The sequence below is a fragment of the Coniophora puteana genome, assembly GCF_000271625.1.
Source record: "Coniophora puteana RWD-64-598 SS2 unplaced genomic scaffold CONPUscaffold_1, whole genome shotgun sequence".
Taxonomy (NCBI): Eukaryota; Fungi; Basidiomycota; class Agaricomycetes; order Boletales; family Coniophoraceae; genus Coniophora; species Coniophora puteana.
The window spans coordinates 4,164,160-4,182,078 of NW_006913053.1; the positions used below are offsets into that span (position 1 = coordinate 4,164,160).

The 17,919-nt window shown below is 54.5% G+C and overlaps 7 protein-coding genes across 7 annotated transcripts; 1 reads left to right on the forward strand and 6 right to left on the reverse strand.

The window, feature by feature from the left end:
- Positions 1-185: 185 nt before the first annotated feature.
- On the reverse strand, positions 186-2,605 carry CONPUDRAFT_116600 (histidyl-tRNA synthetase). Its single transcript, XM_007765686.1, has 7 exons — positions 2,278-2,605; positions 1,830-2,174; positions 1,657-1,764; positions 1,490-1,588; positions 1,207-1,428; positions 647-1,150; positions 186-539 (listed from the first exon to the last, which is right to left on the reverse strand). Exons 1-7 carry the CDS (start codon positions 2,494-2,496, stop codon positions 270-272), a joined length of 1,767 nt encoding a protein of 588 aa, XP_007763876.1. The 5' UTR covers positions 2,497-2,605; the 3' UTR covers positions 186-269.
- A 150-nt stretch (positions 2,606-2,755) lies between these two features.
- CONPUDRAFT_96775 (choline ethanolaminephosphotransferase) lies at positions 2,756-4,944 on the reverse strand. The gene is made up of 10 exons (XM_007765687.1): positions 4,780-4,944; positions 4,632-4,713; positions 4,438-4,559; positions 4,318-4,365; positions 4,210-4,265; positions 4,129-4,151; positions 3,948-4,065; positions 3,804-3,887; positions 3,289-3,748; positions 2,756-3,229 (listed from the first exon to the last, which is right to left on the reverse strand). The coding sequence occupies exons 1-10, from the start codon at positions 4,842-4,844 to the stop codon at positions 3,025-3,027; spliced, it is 1,263 nt and encodes a 420-aa protein (XP_007763877.1). The 5' UTR covers positions 4,845-4,944; the 3' UTR covers positions 2,756-3,024.
- Positions 4,945-6,321: 1,377 nt separating this feature from the next.
- On the reverse strand, positions 6,322-7,521 carry CONPUDRAFT_45274 (HET protein; the record flags this gene model as incomplete). The annotated part of the gene is made up of 1 exon (XM_007764320.1): positions 6,322-7,521. A coding segment is annotated over one exon (1,200 nt), but the record flags the coding sequence as incomplete, so codon positions are not given.
- A 1,490-nt stretch (positions 7,522-9,011) lies between these two features.
- CONPUDRAFT_46229 (HET-domain-containing protein) lies at positions 9,012-9,680 on the reverse strand (the record flags this gene model as incomplete). The annotated part of the gene is made up of 1 exon (XM_007764389.1): positions 9,012-9,680. A coding segment is annotated over one exon (669 nt), but the record flags the coding sequence as incomplete, so codon positions are not given.
- A 1,047-nt stretch (positions 9,681-10,727) lies between these two features.
- Positions 10,728-12,475, reverse strand: CONPUDRAFT_149394 (uncharacterized protein; the record flags this gene model as incomplete). Its single annotated transcript, XM_007765688.1, has 7 exons — positions 10,728-10,822; positions 10,878-11,165; positions 11,244-11,253; positions 11,301-11,531; positions 11,606-11,932; positions 11,991-12,224; positions 12,275-12,475. 7 exons carry the CDS (start codon positions 12,473-12,475, stop codon positions 10,728-10,730), a joined length of 1,386 nt encoding a protein of 461 aa, XP_007763878.1.
- A 253-nt stretch (positions 12,476-12,728) lies between these two features.
- Positions 12,729-13,818, forward strand: CONPUDRAFT_69591 (uncharacterized protein; the record flags this gene model as incomplete). The annotated part of the gene is made up of 5 exons (XM_007764522.1): positions 12,729-12,936; positions 12,984-13,073; positions 13,119-13,592; positions 13,652-13,740; positions 13,774-13,818. The coding sequence occupies 5 exons, from the start codon at positions 12,729-12,731 to the stop codon at positions 13,816-13,818; spliced, it is 906 nt and encodes a 301-aa protein (XP_007762712.1).
- Positions 13,819-14,380: 562 nt separating this feature from the next.
- Positions 14,381-17,080, reverse strand: CONPUDRAFT_69592 (uncharacterized protein; the record flags this gene model as incomplete). Its single annotated transcript, XM_007764523.1, has 7 exons — positions 14,381-14,701; positions 14,759-15,094; positions 15,154-15,647; positions 15,715-15,821; positions 15,868-15,993; positions 16,041-16,345; positions 16,394-17,080. 7 exons carry the CDS (start codon positions 17,078-17,080, stop codon positions 14,381-14,383), a joined length of 2,376 nt encoding a protein of 791 aa, XP_007762713.1.
- Positions 17,081-17,919: the final 839 nt, after the last annotated feature.

The following is a 17,919-nucleotide window of genomic DNA, read 5'->3' on the forward strand; positions in this document are numbered from 1 at the left end:
TTGCGTCGTGGACTAGGATTGTTGTGAGTCGTCAAAGGAACGATAACGAAGGGGTTTGCTCTAAGTTTATGGAAGCGTTGGAGACCGCGCCAGAGACGCACCCCGATTGCTTCCGAAACAATAGCCCCTGAGTACCCTACTCACCATCGAATTGAGATGTGACTTATTTCAACCAAGAGACTGGTGGCCCACAAAGGTCCTTCCATCACGGAAGTCTATAAAGCAATACTAGCGATACATCAACACCACAAATCCACAAGTGAGTATAATCATATCAGCCGCCCGCTCGCCCAACCCTTAAACGTCTCCGTGCCCTTAATCCACGCAATAAGCTCGTCCCTCCGCATTTTCGTGCCCTGATCCGCGCTCTGGATCTTGGCCTTCTTGCCATCCACGAGCTCCCACCGCTGCTCCTTGATGGTCACGAGGCCCTGCGCGAGCTCCTCCCCGCCGAGAATGATCGCAAACGGCGCCTCGTCTTTCTCGCCCGCCGCGAACTGAGCCGGAAGCTTAGGTTTGCGCTTCGCGAGGAAGTCGGTCTGTGAACATTGGCATATGTGCGTGAGTCCACGCTCTCAGAAAAGAAAGATCGACAGGGGAAGGAGGGGGAAACGGAAACGGATAGCAAAACAAAACAAATGCTCACCTTAATCCCCGCATCTCTCAACTCCTGCACAAGCCTCACCCGCTCCTCAAGCAACCCATCACCCGCCGCCATCACATACACCATCGTCTCCTTACTACGCATACCACGCTCCTGCCACCGCGGCCACAGAATCGCAAAAATACGATCCATCCCGATGCTCACGCCGATGCACGGCAGACCCGCGGGCGCCTTCTTCCCATCGCCAGCCGCAGCAGCAGCGAACGCGCCGACGAGGTTGTCGTACCGCCCTCCCGCGGCGATCGAACCTACGCCGACGGTCGATTCATCCGTCTCCTCTTCCTCGCCGTCGACGCCGTCGGCTTTTGGCTTCTTGGCCTTCTTTTTGGGCGCGGGGGTGACAGAGGATTCGTCGGTGACGGGAGCGGAGGAGGAGGCAAGGGCGTTGGTGCCAAAGCCTGGTGGTGCCGAAGCGGCGACGACGGCCTCGTAGATGAGGCCGGTGTAGTAGTCCAGTCCGCGGGCGAGGGACATGTCAAAGGATATCTATGCCCAATGTTTGTCAGCAAAATAGAGACTAAGAGAGACCATCGGGCACGCACCTTGTCAACGATATCGTATGCGGCCAGAAGAGTGAAAAGAATCGTCATCTCTTCAATGCCCGATTTTGCACTCGCGTTAGCCATGAGCTTTTCGTCGGCCTTGAGCTGATCCAATAGTGACGGGCCGCCCTTGTGCTTGACGTATTCGCCAATCTTGTCAGCGACTGCGGGGTCAAGACCCTTCTCTTCCGTCATCTCTTTCTTGACGTCTGCCCATGGAGACTACATCGACACGGGTCAGTACCACGGAAGTCATGAGGAAGGAAGATAGGATAAGGCCAACCTTGTCAAGCTTGTCTACGGCCGAAGATATCGTCCGTATTTTCTCGGCAGGCACACCGCACACTTCGAAAATGCCATCAAGGATCTTGCGGTGGTTGATCTACACGCGAAGTCCAGGCGTATACAATCAGCCCGAGCACCAGACACGAGGGTTAATAAAAAACGCACCTTTATAGTGAACTCGCCGACATCGAGCCGTCTCAGTATGGTGCAAAGTAATCCAACAATCTCTGCATCGGGAATCATAGGGTCCCAGGCACCCGCAATATCAAAGTCCTGCATGCATATACCCACCGCAAAGTCAGTTTCGCGCATACACGACCACAAACGTCAAAACATACCGCCTGCAAGAACTCTCTCATTCTCCCCTTGCTCATCACCGGGTTATCCCTTCTATACACCTTCCCCACCTGCCATATCTTCCCCTGCACCGCCGCGCCGCCCATGGCCAGGTATCGCGCAAGCGGGACGGTGTGGTCGTAGCGGAGCGCGAGCTGCTCGCCGCCCTGGTCCATGAGGTCGTAGATGAGCTTCGAGTCCTCGCCGTACTTGCCCGTAAGCACATCCTTGCGCTCGAACACGGGCGTGTCGAGCGCGGAGCCGCCGTACGAGGTGAAGACGTCCTTGACAATGCGTTCGATGTGCTCGCGACAGAACATCTCGCCGGGACCATAGTCGCGTGTGCCCTGTGAAGATGTCACCGTAAGCACCTGATATTCCGAGCCACTCGAGGCATAGCACACATCTTGTGCTAGCTGAAGTAGGCGATAGCAAAGAGAGGATACACACCTTGGCAGTCTTCAACAACAACCGCTCCTTCTTCTTCGCGTCCTTGTCCTTGTCCTTCCCACCCCCAAGCGCCGCCTGCGCCTTCTTCAGCTCCCCGAGCCTCTTCTTCGTCTCCTCGATCGCAGGCGCGTCCGCGCCCTGCGCCTTGAGACTCGCGAGCTGGGTCGTGAGCTGTGCAATGTCCTCCGCGAGCGTCTGCGGGTTTACGCTGGACGCCATTCTAGTCGCTGACTGGCTGAACGAGCGCGCGTGATATGTGGTATTTGAGGGGTGTGTGTTGGCGGGTAGAAGGGTTGCCGGGAGGGACGATCGATAGCGTCGGACGAGGGGACGGACGAAGATGAGCATACCTTTCCTAAGATAAAAAGTAGATCCAAGAACGTGACTTGATGCAAAAGAAGGACCCAGAACACCCCTATCCTAGCTGCCGCGTCTTCCAGCCATCCGCACTGGTCGGGACGCGACAATCCGCTATGTTCTCAGTAAAGCAAAGTGTGATTATGTAGCTATGTCTTAACCTCTATCTACGTGTATCGAGCAAAAACAAAAAGCGTATACACAGTCATGGTCTATGACCATCGTTCGTTCTACTCGTGATATCATCAGTATCAAGTCTTGAGTAAAGTGCTCCCAGCAGAACACCGCGCCTCGATCCAGCAAGCGATCACCATCCCTCTCCCTTTCCCTCCAACCCTTCTAGAACTCACTCAAGTTATATCCATGTGGTGGTCACACCACCGCATCTAGTCATTGCGTCTTCTCCACCTTCCTCGCGTCTGCCCAGTGACCCTCTGCATCCTTCTTGCGCACCGTGAAGCACGCGATGCCGAGATACTCCGTGATATCGTTGATCACCAGCGTGCAGAACCGCACGTACGAGACAAACGATACAGCGAACGTCAGCCAGACAAAGATCGCGGTGCGCTGCGCATCGGCCTGGATCACCGGAGGCCTGTTCCATCCATTCCGTTAGCTCAAGAAAGCCAGACCTACGAGCAAAGAGATGCTCACCTGCCCAGCAACGTCGGCAAATGCGCATCCACAACACCTACCGCGCTCCACACCCACATAACGTCCCAAACCGGGAACGCCCCTTTCGTCACATGCCCAAGGATGATCTTTCCCACCTGGTGCGCGAACTGCAAGCCCCACGCGCACACAAACGGCAGGAACACCGGTGAGTATATAATGGCACTCTCAGCAGGAGTCGGGCTCGCGAGCCACGCGGCCTGGAGCGCAGCGGAAATCGCGAACGGGCCAAGATACGCGAGCGCGCGCGAGTTGGACTTGCCGGAGGTGAGGTTGGCTTTGCGCACGTTAGCGTACGAGCCGAGGATGTTGAAGCCGAGACTGAGCGCGCCGAAAACCATGAAGGCTTCGTTGAGTCCGATGTTGGGGATGTTGGACGCGATCAATGGGATCTTGTCGAGGCGGGTGAAAGTCAGGATACCAGTGTCCCAGAATGAGGGACCTGCGAGTAGCGCGCATTCAGCGCTGGGTTCAGGCGCGACGAAGATTGGGCTTACCGAACAAGCCGGTGATAATGTAGACCACGACAATCATCAAGATCCCTTCAACGGGTCCGGAGAACGGGCCAAGGTACAAGAGACCTGAAAGATGGAGGCGACGTCAGTATCACAGTCAGCAGGATCAAGCATCAGAATACTCACCAGTATGGTACTCTTCCCAAGTGGTAAGGTAAAAGTTCGCGAGCGTCGCAACCTGCGACGCGACTGTCCACCACGAGCGGCCGAGGTTCAGCGCGCGGCATGCAAGGACACATTCAAGCTATGGATCGGACAGAGGCCGTGCTCAGAGGGCGAGGTGGAACGAAAAGATAGAAGCACATACAGTCGTGTTGATGGCATCGCATCCTGCGCATATGCTCGCCATTCAGCCCAGTGTTCAAGTATATGAAATCGATAAACGCACCATGATCAAACATCTCTCCCAACGGCCCAGCCATACCCGTCCGCCGTGCCTGCTTCCTACCCTCCCTTCATCAGCCCATCTCATTCGCCCAAAGTCACGCCCACGTACCCGTCGACCGCATCGAAGCTCTGATACATGAACAGACCAACCGCCCATCTGCACGATCGGTAAGCTTGGGTCACGTACAAAGAGGAAGAGGTAAGGTCAGGGTGGAGGGAATCGACGCACGTATAGTACATCCACTGCGGCGGCCCCGCATCCGGCGCGTCCTTATCGGTCAGATAGAGAGGGTCGTAGTACACCATCGTCGCGAGGTTGAAGAGCACGATGCACAGGCCCAGGAACGTGATCTAGAGAGGCACCGACATGAACACGCGTTAGCAAGTGCGATACTATTGATGATGGAGTGAAGAAGGACACACGGTGTTGGGAGCAACGGTTGTTGGCCAGAGCTGGATGAACCAGTTCCAGTAGGGTGTAAGGACGTAGCGCGAGACGAGTGACCTTTACGTCCACAAGACTCGAGCTTGAGAACAATGTGATAAATGCAGACTAGAAGATGGCACGCACTCATCCAACCCCTTATACGAGTACTTTTTGAGGTTCTTGAGCGCAGGCTGCGAGAGGTATCCCATCGTTTCGTCGTTGGTTCGCCGTCAAGTTTCAATGGATATCAGAAACCCTTGAAGGCGCAAAGAAGGGGTATCGTGACTATAGAAAACCCCTCTAAGTCGGAGGATGGGCAGCTTGAAGAAGAAGAAAACAAGAAAAGACAAGGGTAAGAAAAACGTGATTCAGAAGCGCCGTAAATTCGGCGCAGAAAGTTCAATGACGGCGGCAGGCGGAAGAGGTCATCAGGTACCGAGCAGGCGTGAGAACGCTTGGCGCGTGCCTACGCACGTTTGTCGGCCCGAAACCATCATAGCATCGCTTCAGCGCGTCCATCCTGCCATTTTCTTCTCTTCATCTTTTTTTGTTGTACAATCGTTAATCAACCTCGTCACACCAACCTATCTAGGTTCTCCAGAGCTGAACTATCGCCATATGTGATCACTGCAACATCACTACTCTGCTAACTGCATCTGCCCCCAGCCACGCCTTCTCGTGCATGACCCCCACACCAACTCTCTCCATGACCTCCGAATCACCCACACGACACACAGCCATGACGTAGAAGATACACCCAAAGTATGACCTACCATAGAAACTCGAGTCGTATATGCCCTCTATTCCACCAGGACTCGTGCGCGAAAGAGCCACAAATTCCAAGTTCGAGGGGGAAGGGTATGATTCTGGAAGGATGATGCGCCCTACGTTCCGAGTGGTTGAACTGGTGTTCGATAGGATGGTAAACAGCCGGTAATGTTCGGTAGCATGGAGATTGTCACCGTCGCAGGGTGCATCTTCGAGTTTCCTAACGATAAAACGAGCCACTGCGCTACGAAACACGAGCGTCCCGGGTTCTAAGCCTGGAGGGATACTAAAATTGCTATCCCAAGCTGGAGGTTCAAAGACCTCGATATTCTCTTCATCTTCCGAGTACATCATGCGCACAACCACTTTGATGGGGCGAACATCGAGCGGCACTAGAGCTTTCTCCTGCGAAACGATAAACCATCGGTCCATCAAGGACTCGGTGACACGCGGTCTGTCGGAATGGCTGTGAATATTCATGAACTGCCCTTTACTATTATATACCACAGGCCCTCGCCAGCCCGCCCAGGCCCAGGATGGCCACAGTGACCGCCCCTCTTCTGTGAGTCGTCGTTCATGAGTGTTGTACGGCACAGGCCGCCATAACAGTGCTTGGTCCAGCGATACAACTGCCATCCCATACGGAAACGTCCTCGCCGGGTTACCAAGCTTGAAACCCCTTGCAATCGCGTTCGTCAGCGCTGAAATCGCGTCTACGGTGTCTGATTCTACGCTCAGCCTGCGGTGTGTGTATTTGTTGACAGCCGACTCGTAGTTCGTTATCCATTGGTCGTGCGTGGAGCTCGGAGGCGCGCGGAGATACATGAACCCCTGTCCACCAGTGTATCGAAGTGGCTGGTAGCCGGTTGGAACGGACGGTCCCTCTGCGATGATGTCCTCTGCCCAAACGTCCAGCCCGCACTCGAAGTACACCTGTTCCTGCGTGAAAAACAGGCGGCGGCGCGAGAGCATGAGCTCTTGGTACGTCCACCCACGAGTGTTCCAAGCTGTCTTGGTAAACGCCTCGAGTAGCGTGGGGAGCGGGACTGCCAGATGAAGGCCTTGCACATGCTCGGCGCGCTGATGGACCATGCGCGTACCGCGGCGAAGGCCGGGCAGCGGAGCATTGGCATTGGTCCCACCAGCGGCGAAGATGGTGAGAGCGGCGGACCCGTAGATCAGCTCCATCACACTTATCTGGACCGCTTTGTCTGCAGGACCATCCTGTACGATGCAAAGTGCATCCACCCACAGATAGCGCTCCCCGAGTTCACGAGTCAGGAGGATGGCGTCGGATATTGTCGCGGGAAGTATGGATAAGGGGAGTCCGCCCGGTTGCATCCTTGCAGGCAGATTCTCTGCGGTCGTCCAATACGACTCGCCGATGCCACCCCAAAGGTAGCTGAGCGCGAGGTACCGAGCCCCTGTTGGTGCAGTGACGATCTTCTCATCCAGAACATCCACCATGCGCACGGCATCTGGTAGCGTTTCCTCGGTCCCTCTCCACCATACGGACTCGCATGCATCTCCATGCTCTTTGCAGCATATGTCCATCCAATTTCTTACCAGATCCAGGTCTACCGTCTCAGATACCCTTCGCCCATGAAGCTCTCTCGTCCGTCCCATCTTCTTAGCGTCTTCTTCCATCAGCTGTATATCGAGCATGAGTCCTACCCCCGCGACTGTGATTGCGGCATACACCTCTGGAGGACGGTCGGGGGTTTGTATATAGAGACGGTGGGCCAGTTGTTGTGTGGGTGGTACAGGATCGTTAATACAACCACATGCCATCGCGTGAAGCGACAGCTGGATCGTGGAGGGATCAAAGTTGTACTCCTTTGCGTCCAGCAGCCAGCCTCTCCGAATGATAGCAGCCACGAGCGAGCAGAAAACACAGCTACCAGACTTCTCGAGGACATCAGATATAGAGCCAAGCTGCATGGCTTGCTCTCGAGGAAGACCATTGTATAGATAACCATGTAGATCGAGTTTGGAACAGACTCCGCAGAGCGGGCCACCTTGTTCAGCGTTATCGAGATTGCGAGTGGGAGTGGAATCATCTTCGGCTTCGGTGAATAAGCCTAGGGTGCGAATGAAGGCTAGCGCAGCTTGACCCATGTTTCGGAACTCTATAGCAGCGGCAGGAAAGCAAATAGAAACCAGACTGCGGCAAAAGAAACAGCGAGCGTCTCCTACAGCCTCGTTCCAATCACGAGGCGCAACTCAAGTTGGTAGAGAGTCTAGTAGAGGTGTCTTCGAATAGACGCGCTGGCAAATGTGGCAGTGCCTTATACGCAGGTACCGTGGGGACTATTAATTCAACTGTAACCCAGTACAGCATCGGAAAACACAGCAAGGGTTGTAAATCCATACTTGTTTGCAGCAATATCAGTCAATGCCATCTATACAGTTTCAGGACGCACTTCGCAATCTCCATGCATACGCGCACTCTGCGATCCTGCTCATCACCCGAGAACAACAACCTCAACCTTTCCATTTGCCTCCAGCCAGGCGTCCTCGCGAACAATACCTACTCCAATCCGCTCCTTCATCCCCGTCGTTGGTTGCATTGCAAGAGCCATGACATACAGCGGTAAACCTGAGAAGTCCCTCTCGCTGGTTGACTGAAGTGTGGACTTCGCTCCACGACATATAACAGCAAACTGCGATGTGCTATGCGAGGGATACGTGGCGGGGAGGATGATCTGGCCTACCAGTCTTGGCCTATCTTCGATCATCATGATCGAAAATACGGAGTAATGGCGGCCGGTGAGTGGGGAATCATGATCCGTGCCCTGAGGACTGACAACGCTGAAGAACGCAGTGCTTGTTCGGAACACCAGAGCACCGGCACTGACAACGATGCCGTCTTGCCGCCAGCTAGGATCCCAAGGGATTGCAGTGGACGGCCGGCCAGCACGCTTGTCCTCAATCAGATCGGGGTCCATGATCACGGGGTTGGTGTGCTTGACGTTGAGATGCACCAGTTCGCCTTCATCATCTGCAAGGAACCAGCACTCGACGAGCGATTCGTCGATGTACGGGATGTCGTCTGCGTTTCGGATATCAATGAACTGCGCGTCTCCCGGATAAACAATTCGCCCTCGCCAGCCAGCCCACGCCCAAGATGGCCAGGGGGTGACGGTTTCACCATTCTTGCCAACATCAACGATGCGTCGGGTACACAGAGTATCGGGGTCAGATTGCCAGAGCAACGTACTCTCCAGGAACTGAATGGGCATTCCGTAGCGAAACGCACTCTTCGAATCCCCACCGTCAAGCTTGAGTCCCTGCGCCATCGAATTCGTGATCGCTGTCATTGCATCGTCAATATCCATCTCGTTAGTAAGCCTTCGCTTGGTGTACTCGCGTACGCAGCGCATGTATGTTTTCTCCCACTCCCAAACTGGCCACGAGCCCTTAGTACGTGACATGAACGTCGTCTTCGCCCGGTGCCTCGTGAGCCGGTGAAACTTGGCCATGCCATGTGAGCCCTCACCCTCGGTCTCGGCGACAAGATCCTCGGCCCATACATCAGTCGAGCATTCGAAGTACACCTGGACAGGCGTGAAGATGAGGCAGCGTCGCGAGAGCATGATCTCCTGGAATGTCCATCCACGAGTGTTCCACGCTGTTCGGGCGATCGCTTCGTCTGGGCCGGGGAGTGCTGCAGAGAAAAGGAGGTTTTGCACGTTCTCGATGCGTTGGTGAACCTCGCGAGTGTTGGCACGCAGCCCAGGAAGAGGGGCGTGTGCGGTAGTTCCGCCAGCAGCAAAGATAGTGAGGAGTGCGAATCCATATATGCGCTCCATGACACCTATCTGAATAACCTTGTCCGCAGGATCGTCTTGGACGATGCATAGAGCATCTACCCACAGGTAACGCTCGCCCAAGAGGCGCGTGAGGAGGATGGAGTCGGTAATGGTACCCGGTAGAATGGAGATGGGAAGCCCTTGGGGTCGCGAACGCGTAGGCAGGTTTTCCGTCGAGGTCCAATAAGATTCACCCACACCTCCCCAGAGGTAGCTTAAGGCAATATAGCGACATCCTGGCGCGACAGAGACGATCATCATCTCCTGAACGTCGATCATGCGCACCGTGCTTGGTAAGCTATTACCTTCTCCATTCCCTCTCCACCAATCCGACTCACAAGCCTCGCCGTGTGTGTGCTCGCATATCCGCAACCACTTCCTAATCAAGTCCAAATTCACCATGTCCCTGATGATTCGACCATGCTGCAGCTGCGAATGTCCAAGCTTGAGGGCGCTCTCTTGCATGATTTGAAGCGAGGGTGCAAGGTCAACCTTGGCAACTTCCATAGCGGAGAGGACCTGCGAGGACTTGAACGAGTATGCAAGGCGCAGCGCGTTGGCGGGGTCCAGGCCCATAATAGAGCCGGTGCGTGACGCGCAGATAGTAACCTCTATTGCTGAGAGATCCAGGCCCGGGCCGTAGTCTAATTCGTCGAGGAGCCATGTTCGACGGGTAATGGAAGTGATGAGGGCGCACAGGGCGCAGTTGTCTGCCCTGCTGAAGATGTTGGATATGGTGTCAAGGAGAACGGGGTCGTCGCCAATGCGTTTTCTGGGAAGCATGCTATGAATGTCGACCTTGGAACAGATGGAGCATAGTTGGGCCACTGGATGAGGGAGGGCGACGGAAGTGGATGAGGGTAAACTTGAACTTGAAGATGGTCCACTGGATGCAATTAGGCGATGCAGCTTGAAGCGTCTGAGAGTCGTCTTCGCCCGCTTCATGGCAAGACGCTAGTACAAGATGTGATCCAGTATCCGCCTTGTAAAAAGGCTATGTTGCAACTTCTGAAACACGAATACATACCAATGCCAGTCCACATGTTGCAGGACACCGCCACCGACCTCGCCGTCCCAACGGACGGTAGACCACTCGACAACAGCGTGGCAGCGGACGTCAGCTGATGCGCGAGAGTGACATGTCGGCCGACGCCTGCAATGATGCCGCGTCAGCTGACACCCTGGGCGCTGTAACTACAGGGCGCCGCTAAGCGCTGAGTAGCCGAGGGCTCCAAGCGGCGTCACTCCCGTGAGGCGGCGTGTGGACCCCCGGCCGTGACAAAGCCGTGACACTACAGCGGCGTGACCCAAGACGGCGCACCGTCGGCCGAAGTCAGATGAGCGATGTCTGAGCGCTGGGTGCCAGCGGCGTGATTATGGGTTATACCCTTTTTCTCATTGAATGCCGGGGTCATACGGGTTGGAGCGTCTTCCATCACAGCGATATCATATACGGCATTCGTGCATCAGGCATGTCCTTATAGTAAATATACCTGAGGGTGGAAAAACTCATTACTTAGTCGCCTCTCGGGATTTGCGTTGTCGTTTGTTGGGCGCTGCATGCACACCCGATGAGTCGCCCTGCAGCGCGGCAGCAGACATCTCAACTATGATCAGCGTGAGCGATGTCGCAGAGGATGTCAAATGATGAGGACTACTAACCATCACTGACAACGTGCACGTCACCCTTACTGGCACCAGATGGAATGTCGTGGCCCAGCGCACGGGCCAGAAAGCGAAGGTCATCGCGAAGGCCGCTTACCGCACCAGCCAAGTTGTTGATGCGCTGACTTTGATTGTCCACTACCTTCTTCAGAGATTCTTTGTGGGCTTTGACGTCATTTCGGGTCGCAGCGTAATTGTTGTCGACCGCACGAACGAGCTCCCGTATAGCGTCGGCAAAGCCTTCCATCCCGTCTACGTCTGCCGTCAGGTCCAGGACTTTGCGATCTATTGGGAAAGATAAGCATGTTGGACATCGCAGCTTTTCCAAACGCCTTGAGATGACGACATGCTAGGATGACGCACCAGCAGGGATCTCATGTTAAGTCAGTGCGGGAAAAAGGAGAGGTATAACTGACGTACTTTAGCTTTATTTCCTCCTTTACCATTTCCCTTCGCCGGTACTCGAGCTGCCGAGGATGCACTCTCTGGAGACGGCGCCTTTGACTCAGTCGTATGAGTAGAGCCGTTTGCCGCTTGAGACGCAACCAGTTTATCCTGTGTACTATCCCCCGCGCTTGTGTTGAACTTATTTTGATCGACAATGGCTACAGCAAGAGCCTGGGTCTGTTTTGCCTGGCGGGGACGTGGTTTCTAGAGGCAAACGCCCATATGACAAGTCAATGTGTGAACCAGGGCTGGCTGCGGCGATGATAAACGGCACCCACGGTATGGGACGGCTTAGGTACGTGAATGACATCTTCATCAGATGTTGGAGGCTCCGGCTGAGGTGATTGTGTGGCGATGCCGTCGTCCTTGACCGCATCTCTGTCCTTGCCTGCTGGCGGCATGGGGGTGGTGAACCGAGGGGTTGAAGGCGCCTTTCCCCTGACCTGGCGCCCAACCAGACGGCGAGGTGCAGGGGAAGGGGACGCCGGCGACGATGATGCTGGCGATGGAACTACAGACTCCGCAGGCCGCACGGGCTTCGCAAAGAGGGACACTGCTTCTGGACCTGGAGACATAGTCGAAGGTGCAGGCGGCGGGGTTGCTCGCTTCAACCTCATGAGATTACGCCAATGACAATACGCCATATCAATGATGATTACTTACTGTGAACTCTGGCTCATTCCACCATGCCGCCCCACAGTTGCTCACTTCAACGGGACGAAAACAATAGCGGTTGAGCACCCCATAAGTCTTTGGGTCCAATGAAAACGTCGGCGATTCAATGTTTCCCTGCTCATGGTACATAGCGACCACAATCGGGGTCAGCTTCCAGTCGAGCTTCTGACCATCAACCTTGGCATACTCGATGTAGGCCTCAAGCCACCACGCAGCATCGTCCTGGGTAAAACATATGGCGTGGAGCGCAATAGATAAAGAAAATTGCGCACCACCTCCTTACGCGCCCTCTCCAGAAAGGCAGCTTTTTTGACGCCGCCATCGTTGAATTTTGAGAACATCGCCGTCCATCGCGCGCTGTAGACCACGATCGCTGCAATCACTGATGTTGGTTTCTCAATGTCGAGTGTCCGAAATTTCTTTGGTAAGTAGTTGGGGAGCTTGAATACTGTGACTGGAGGCTCTTCTGCCATGGTTATGTGGTGAGGGTTGGACAACACGTAGCGGCTGAAGGATTCCGCGCGGCCCCTCCTGGGTTTAGGGTAAACTAAGACCCTTTACCCACAGAGACGCCGCGGGATTTCTTCAGGCCGCCAGCGTGTAAATCACCCAGCTAATTGCAGGGAGGAGCAAATGACGACGCCAGACCCTGGCCTCGTTTGATTCCCACCTCCTCGTATTGCCGCCAACGCACCTCATATCTCCCTCACATTAGCCTCAATCGTCATGAACGCGAGAGGTCGCCGCAGCCGAGGCGGACGGTCCAAATCCACAACCTCCGATCGTCGCGACCACAGTCCGGATCATGGCCATCAGGGATGGAAGTCTGAGGACATCGAGTCAAAGCTGGCCCCGGGCGCAGTTATGTACACAACTGACGTGGCTCGTCAAGTCGGCGCTGTCGGAGACGACACCGATAGCTCACCTGAATGGGGTGAGCAAGTCAGCGCCGTGTCGCACAATGTGCTCACAGTAGTATAGACTGGGAGGGACATGGGAGGGCGATGGCATCAAAGACTGAAGAACCGCCCATATCTCGCAGTCAGCGGCAGGAAATGGGGGCACGCCAAGGTAAGAAGTAACTTCATTCCATACGCTGCTCTCGCGATACCTCAGATGATGCTCACCCAGCTCACCTTTCCACCGAAGAGCGCAACGACAATAGAGACGTTGTAGCGTCAATGGTGGCTGCACGTCTACGCCGCCAGAATCAGGGCGCCAGAGGTGAAGACGCCCCAGGGAGTGCAAGGTCGTCCCAAAACGAAGCCCCATTCCAACTTCAGGGGGATGACGAAATTGCAGAAGCCCCGCTGGCGTTTTCTATGTTCGCTTCTGGCGGCTCCTACGACGATAGCGACGACGACGGCTACGACAACGACGACGACGACAACGACAACGACAACGACAACGACAACGACGACAACAACAACAACGACAACGACGACAACGACGACATGAACCCCAAAGGTGACCCTTCGACCAGCGCAAATGAAACCCACCAGCTTCAGGACTATTGGACAGGCCGGGCTGATTACGGCGAACCGGCGCCGTCTCCATCCGGAGATGCTGATATGTCGACAATTTTTGGTTGTAAGTCCTTGTCAATACAGAATAGTGGCAATAATCTTACTTTATATTTATGTTGGTAGCCACTCCATCAACGCCCGTATTACGTCGAGAACGGCAAGCCGAGGTTGCTGAGAATGTTCTAGAAAGTAAGCATGCCAAGTCGCCTTCAGTACGTCAGGTGCTCAGCTATATTGAACTGTAGACAACGTACCCCCAGATACAGTCGTTGGCGGTCTGGGCATGTTGACTCCAGCAGATATGACTAACATTCAATTCCGAAATGCAGTAATTTCACGCATGATGGCTGAGCACATGCATACCAACTCGGCATTCATTTTGAACGCGTTCGTTGATCATATGCTGCAGCGGCTAGAACCAGTCCGAGGGGAGACTGCAGAAGAGACGATTGAGTCACTTATTGGCATCCTCAACAGCAGCGAGGCACCGCTCCAGACGGTGTTTCCAATGCTAGAGGATGGACGCCAGGGCGGATGGACCAGTCAGTCAATCAACGCAGCCATACGTCAGCTTTCCCTGTTATTTATATTTGATGGAGCCGGGCGAGTACAGGGCGTTGACACTTCTGTATAATGGTACCTTTCTTGAATCAGAACCTGATTGAGATTTGAAAAACACGCACTCACCTTAAACACGTCGTTAAAATCCATCCTGAGCTATTCAGAATCATACTCACTGCGTGCAGGCGTCTGAATCGTGGAGTGCCTAGGGACTGAGAGTAACAACGTCACATTAAAAGCGAAAAAATACCATAATAACACGTTGTAGATATATGGCAGGAATAAAGTCCGTTAATCTTCCAAAATAACACCAAGACCTCCTTGGCGGCGTTTCACACGCTCCTCCATGCTTTGCTTCCAGAGACTGCCCTTCTCCGTACGCTTGCGTTGTCTTGTTGGGCGCGCGTTCTCCTCGCCCATGAAGTATACCTCATCCTCCATGGGCCCTGGGCTCTTGGGATCTTCGGGCTGGTCATCCTCAAACTCGTCGTTGTCCGAGGCTGGAGATGGGGCTCGGCGACGCCGCTGAACTGGGGTGAGGTTGTCATTCATTCTCTGAAGTTTCGGTGTAACCTCGATTGGAGACCACTCCGTGACTGGAGGCCGTTTCTTCTAAAACAAAGTGAGTATATATCTTTGGCTTATCGAGAGCACAAAATGCCATCTTACAGTCGGTGTGACGCCTAGACTCTTTGCTAGAGACTCAGGCAGGTCCCAATCTTGGATATCATCAACCTCATCCGCGCTTTCTTGTTCACTGTAGGCGTTTCGGCCGTCGAGTCGTCGAGCACTGAGGATAGCGCCGCGGTGTTTGGTGATAAGTCGCGGCTTCGGTATGGACACTCGGGGTTTGGGAGCATGTGGATTTGGCGTAGATGTACGAGATGCGCTCGGGCGTGATGTTGAGGCCGCTGTTGTAGACAATTCTTCGAATGTCTGTGCGTTAGCATCGCTGGCCGCTGATCTCAGGGCTGATGTCACACTCTTCTTTGACGCCGCCGCGGCCTGATACAGTGAGGTTCTTTATATCAATAGGACTCATACAAAGATCTGAATTGTTTCACCTTCGCAAACAATGTAGCCGCTGTGGGAGCAGCGGGAGTCGGCTTGATGGGCATCAGCAACGACTTCCTCCGAGGTGGGCGTCCACCTCTAAGCTCAATGAAGGAAGGTAAAAATCGGAAGGCGGCGTCAGGGCCGATGTTCTGTCTCAGTCGCCAATGTCGGATGAGAGCCTTGCATGCGGTGTCAAGCATTTTTGACGGGTCGTCGAATTGGCCCCAACTCCCGCGTGGGAGATAGTCAGGGGAAATGAAGGCCAAAGGCTTTGCCCGTAGTTCACTCCAAGGCACGCATGCGCCCTGTTGCGACGACGGCAAATCATATCGGAAGGAAGCCCGCATGACCTCGCGAACTATTTTCTGCAGCCTCTTAGCATTACAGCCTACCTCAGATGGAACCAGAGGGTAACCGTTGTCGTCAAGGGCGACAACGACATCGCGCTTTGAGCCAGCTGTGCCAGGTCTAGAAGCTCTGCCGCCGTCATCATCGCTAGACACTGTGGTAGTTGGCGAAGTAAATACATCAGAGATGGCGTCAACATCCAACTGACGGGGTGCTCATACCTTCATCAGGGTCGTTATGGTTGGCCCATGCTAACAGCAGGCGTTTTGCTTTCGCATCCCCAAGCGATGTCTTGAATGTGTCGACATCCTTCAGAAGCTCGTCGGTCCTGGGTATGTCAGTATTAATCATATATCAATAGCGATTGAACTTACCAACCATAGACCAACTGCCCTTTTGCGTTCTTATGGACCCACAATGCCGACAACTGGACGCCACAGTCCCGAGCTGCTTCAGTCATAAAAGTCTTCATCCTGGGAATAAAATGACGGTCGTATTCCCTATACCGCACGTCAAACCAAGCAGCATGATGCAACAAATATCATACCTTTCTTGAACATCGTCAGGCGGGCCCGAGATATTCCACCGGTCAGCTAGTGCGTCAAGAGCATCCCATTGAGCACATGTGAGGTGCCGGGCGACAACCTTGCGCGCAATACTCCAAGTGCCGAGCCACCTTTTCTTGTCCCCTGTGTCAACCGTGGGTTGGTCAGGATACAGCGATGCCCAGACGACACGCATTTCCTTGCGGATAGTCCGCACGTGCTTGTAGTCGAGGACCTTGTACGAGGTCCACTTCCCGGAGTGCAGCGGCCGTGTTCGGGAGTGCAACCTGAAGGTTGCTTCCACGCTCTAATATCAATTAGATACCATGAGTCAGGCAAATGTGAAAGTGCTCACAGTTTCAACGTCCACTTCTATTTCCAACGAGCACTCCTTCTCCCCCAGGATGAGCCCCGCAACCTTGCACACCAGGGCATGCTGGGCTTTGTCATTCCGGGCCTTCGAAAGCTTCTTCCAGGCAGGTAGGTACTTGTGGATGATGGCGTCATCTTTCTTGGAGAGGATATAGATGGTATCAAGGCCGTCATCCTCATCCTCCTTGCTGCCGTCTGCATTGGCAGGGAGGCCTACGCCATCAGCAGGCTCTGCGAGGCTGTGAGGCATGGAGTGGTTGGCGGTGGCCCTGCATGAAGACGGGCTCCCTGACTCTTGCACCACAGTGATCTGACTCTTCGGGGCAATCGAGGACGCTGGGCGGTTGGTAGGAATTGCCCGCTTGGCAAGGTTGGCAGCGATTATGGCAGCTATGCGGTTCGCGGAGGTGGCGGCACCAGTGAGCGTACTGACGGAGCGGTTGGTGTCAGGAGTTGTGATGGCGGCGGCATCCTCTTTGACGGAGTCAGCTGCACGAGCGTCGATGGCGTCGCGTGCATTGGCATTGCGAATAGCATGGTGATGGGAAGCTCGAGGATACGGTTGGCATCGCTGGTTGTGTGAGGTAGAGACTGAAGGCGCATCATCGGATGACGACGTGGAATGGCATGGCGAAAGCATGGCGCCAGAGTGAACGACCGTCCGAGCCATAACAGATTGAGGCCATTGAGGTTATATACCTCATGGAAATGACATAGGTCTATCAACGCGCGGATACAATCTGCTCATTGCTAAGCCAGTCGGATTGCGGCCCGGATTGTTCAACTTTGGAACCTCAGGAAGAACCCATTCCGTGGATGGCAGCTGCTAGCTACGGCTCCGTTAATGTGGGACCGCGACCGATTTCCATCCCTGCACGGCAATGCCTGTAGGAGGGCGACCCTGCATTTCCATGAATAGGTGTTTTTATTGGACACCTGAGCGGTAATCGTGGTCGCAAATTCACCGGACAGTTTGACTGGAGTAGCCCTGATAACGAGCTGAAGCGGCATCTATACACGGCGCCGTTGCTCTCGGATGCAAACTTGGGCGCCTTTCTTTAGGCGGCATTTTGGCGAGTGGCTGTGCCAGCCAGACTTCGGGCGCGTCACATCCAACTCGGTCGCTTCTGCCCGGGTGAAAACTTTGGTTCCAACGGTCGGCTCCGTCAACCTTACACCAACGTGACATTTTCAGGGCGCCTGCCTTGTCATAAACAGCAGAAAAACTCCGCAGGCTCAGGCATGAGTCTCCTCTCCCAATCGTTGGCGCCATTATATGATCCTGACGGCATGATCATGAAAGGCTAGCTTTGTTGAGCCTCGGCGGGGCTGTCGCTTCTCGCCTGATTTAACCTTGGACGCTCCGATGATTGGTCATCTGCATGTCACATGTGTATATCTTTGTATTGGCTATACTTGGCTCATTTATCAGATGTTTGATAACAGTCGGGCGTTATCTAGACTAGCTGCCGCCCGAATCTCCTCTCGTCTCCATCATTTGCATCGTCC

Coding starts and splice junctions, on each gene's coding strand:
- CONPUDRAFT_116600 (XM_007765686.1), bottom strand. CDS start 2,496: ATGGCGTCCAGCGTAAACCCGCAGACGCTCGCGGAGGACATTGCACAG. Junction 1,589..1,656: donor TCGGCGAGTTCACTATAAAG/GTGCGTTTTTTA, acceptor CTTCGCGTGTAG/ATCAACCACCGCAAGATCCT. Junction 540..646: donor TGAGAGATGCGGGGATTAAG/GTGAGCATTTGT, acceptor CAATGTTCACAG/ACCGACTTCCTCGCGAAGCG.
- CONPUDRAFT_96775 (XM_007765687.1), bottom strand. CDS start 4,844: ATGGGATACCTCTCGCAGCCTGCGCTCAAGAACCTCAAAAAGTACTCG. Junction 4,152..4,209: donor GGGAGAGATGTTTGATCATG/GTGCGTTTATCG, acceptor GCATATGCGCAG/GATGCGATGCCATCAACACG. Junction 3,230..3,288: donor TTGCCGACGTTGCTGGGCAG/GTGAGCATCTCT, acceptor TGGATGGAACAG/GCCTCCGGTGATCCAGGCCG.